The 3,287-nt window shown below is 52.6% G+C and overlaps 1 protein-coding gene across 1 annotated transcript in view; it reads right to left on the reverse strand.

The window, feature by feature from the left end:
* Window positions 1-250: 250 nt before the first annotated feature.
* The window catches only part of SETD5 (SET domain containing 5), a 37,003-nt gene continuing 33,966 nt past the window's right edge, over window positions 251-3,287 (reverse strand). The window contains 2 exon segments of the mRNA XM_010021077.1: window positions 251-1,116; window positions 1,291-1,364. Coding sequence (XP_010019379.1) covers window positions 499-1,116; window positions 1,291-1,364 — 692 coding nt within the window. The 3' untranslated portion in view covers window positions 251-498.

The raw sequence follows: 3,287 nt of genomic DNA on the forward strand, positions 1-3,287 counted from the left end.
ATCGTACGGGATTTCTAGCCCTCCCCAGACCGCACTGAGAACCTGACCTACGGAGAGAGCTTTGGGATTTGGAGCTCCACTTCCCCAAGGTCTGCCTTGAAAACTGCTTCCGTATTCAACAAGACGTCCGCGCTGCACGAGTGACTATGGCCATGGGCACGGACGCGAGGCAGAGGCTGCACCACAGTCATTGCACTTGAACCATTTGCCTTTTTTTTTTTGCCTTTTTTTTTTTTTCCTTTTTTTTGTTTTTTGCAATGTACCCACGTGTCAGGGAACAGCTTTGCTACAGTCTCTGCCTCAAGAGAAATCCGCCTTCTCCTACAAGGCCAGAGGCCAATACTGCTCACAAATCTCACCCGTGCGTGTCAGACCTCAGCCTCTGACCCCTGGCACCCCAGCATCGGGTGCGAGCTCCCAACACTGGCCCAGGAGCCTCTTCCAGAGGTGACTGGAAGGAGCTATGGGCAGTTTTGTCCTCCCGGAGTCCAGGCAGCCCTAGGAAAGTCCTGTTTGAGTCTTTACTCCAGAACCTTGAAGCTGCTGAAGTCTGTACTGATGGACGCTGCTTCCCCCGCGGTGCTGATAGTGTTGTGCACTGGAAATCACTGCCCCCCGGGAGCCCTGGTAGAGCACGGACTGCCCCGAGCTTGGCAGGCTGATAGTCCTCAAGTCTGACTGTAGTGACCTGGCACTTGGGGGAGCAGAGGAGGAGCCCGACGTGCCTGTGCAGGACTGGGAGCCCGACTCGGAGGACAGAGAAGAGTCCACAGCCGTCTGCTGGGCCGGGCTGGCAGCAGCAGCAGGGCAGCTCTTCTTCAGGAGGCTGCTGCTGATGCTGCCAGAGTGCTGCTGGCTGCTGTAATACCCCGAATTCCCTGCAAACAGGGCAGAGGAGTCTGTGGAGACCGAGTGGGCAGGGCTGGAGTATGAGGTGGTGGAGGAGGAGGAGGAGAGGGATGTTTCTGAGGAACCATGAGAGAGGCTGTGTCCTGTCCTCTGTGCTGCTGCTCGATAGCTGTACCCAGGCGATGGAGTAAGGTGTCCTCTGTAGGGGGATGAACTCTGCTGGAGAAGGGTCTGTGACTCTGCCTGGGGACTGTCAGACTGCAGGAGCTGAGTAAGTCAGTGGAGAAAAGAAGAAAAGGCACGTCAGACTGACTTCCTTTCCACGCCAAGGGTGTTTAGTAGAGCAGGACCGGGAATAACTGGCAGGCAAAACCACTTCCCCCCCTAATCCTGTTAAAAGCTTTATTTCAAAGTGGGCAGATAATATATAGAAGAATTTACCTGGTAGCTGTATCGAGAAGGACTGTAAACTGCTGGTCCTTTGTGGGCCTCTGGAGTGTCTCCTCCTGCTGTGTCTGCAAGGTACAGGCCAGATGTTAAACGTCTCCCTCCGGACCCACGCCACAGCCATTCCCTCTCAAATACCACTGCACACAGCCCAGCAGCTACAGCTGAAACGAGAGCAGCTTCTCCAGCCACCAGCGTCTCAGGAGCTGAGGAACTCCAGCAAAAGGCAACTGGAAAACCTTACCATGTGTAAACCAGCCACATTAGGAACTGCTGCTTCCCTTCTGCCAGCGCGCTCCGGTTTAGCATGGAGCTCACCAGCCTTAGACCAGCCTATCTGTATCTGGTGACACCACAGAGACACAGCCAGGGCTCCCTTGGATGCTCAGAAGGATGCGAGAGGCAGAAGGCAGGTTCTAAGGACTCATTCTCCACTCATAGGAATCCACAGTGGCTACAGTTACAGCTGGGGAGAAAAACTGTCCCTTCTTAGATGGTTGTCAGCAGCATCCTGCTGCAGGTTTTCCTCAAAGGCAGATCCAGACACTGCCAAAGACTGAGGTCTGATGCTGCCAAGGCTGCCAGCACCCCTTCTGCTGTTTTGGGGATTATGCTTTAGAAGTCAGCTGAGCTGCTCCAGTTACCCCCAGACCTCAGAAATGCCTATTTTTAAATAGGCCAAGATGAGGAAAACGCTTTGAGGTTTGAAGGGTACCAGCAGCACAGCACACACTGATCCACCTTAGTTACGTGAGAGATCAAGGGGACTAAAGCTACTTCTTGACAGAGCAAGCCTTTCTAGTGCCTTGTGTCTTGGAGGGTGGGCAAGCTTCTTGTCCTGCCAAATAACTGAACCTGAACTGAGGCAGGCAAGTACTTGCTGCAAGTGACACAGACACTTTGCCACATGTGCCGTTCAGTTGCTACTACTGTTGTAACCACGGGTTCAGCTGGGGATTGTGCTTTCTCTAGGAGGGAATTAACTGGTGGAACTGGAAGATTTCACATCAGAGTCATGTTGCGGTTTATCTGCAGCATCTCAGGGGCTCTCAGCAGCCACGTCTGAAATGCCTCAGTGAAACTGCTGGTATTAGTATCAAATCTATGTGACAGATGTATCTCAGTCATGAAACAGGACACGCTGCCTCACTCTGCTCTGTACTTGTGCCAGACAGGGCTGGCTCTGCACCAGATGCACTGGCAGGAGCTCGGGGCCAGCAGTGCCCATGGCTTCGCTGCCTTGTCCTCTCTGTGCTACCTCACAGCTACCAGCTCAGCTAAACAAGAACCTGATAGAGCTGTCTCGGCTGCTGTTGAGGCTCAGAAGCCTCCCTGCTCAGGGCACAGGACCCGCACAGAGACCAGGGTGTGAAGCCTGCAGCACGTGTCCTGTGCCACCTTCCATCTGCTGAAATGGCATCCGGCTGCTGTTTGCTGTAGGTGACATTCCAAGTGCTGCACTGCAGAACAGCAAAGCTTGGGAGCTTGGATCATGCTTTGTTAAGCAGTCATGCACAGAAGAGACTAAGTGTTCAGTCTCCAGGAGATGCCTGTGACTAACAGAAGCTGAGTGTGAGAATCAGAAGAAATCTGAAGATCTCTGGAAGAAACTGCTTCTGAAGGGGCCAGGCACACCAGCAGGGCTGCAGTTTACTGCAGTGCCAGCTCACAAATAACACCTTGACAAGTTAAAGACTATTGAAAGACAAAGGGTAAATAACCTACAGCCTTCCTGAATTTGTTTTATGTAAACTCAAACGATAAAGCCCTCACCCATTTATTAACACCTGCACAGGGAAGGACAAAAAGAACTGCTTTTCTTGGCAGTACTGGCCTGGATCAACCTAAGGTCTGTACACAAGTTCCATTTCATTCCTACGTGCCCCACCAGCAAACCACCCAAGTTTGGGGGTTTTAGCTCTCCTTGTATTATCTTCTGTTACAGCATCAAGTGAACACGTGTATTGTCACGACTGCCAGGGCGACAGCCG

The sequence above is a fragment of the Nestor notabilis genome, unplaced genomic scaffold (genome assembly GCF_000696875.1).
Source record: "Nestor notabilis isolate BGI_N333 unplaced genomic scaffold, ASM69687v1 scaffold23158, whole genome shotgun sequence".
Lineage (NCBI taxonomy): Eukaryota > Metazoa > Chordata > Aves > Psittaciformes > Psittacidae > Nestor > Nestor notabilis.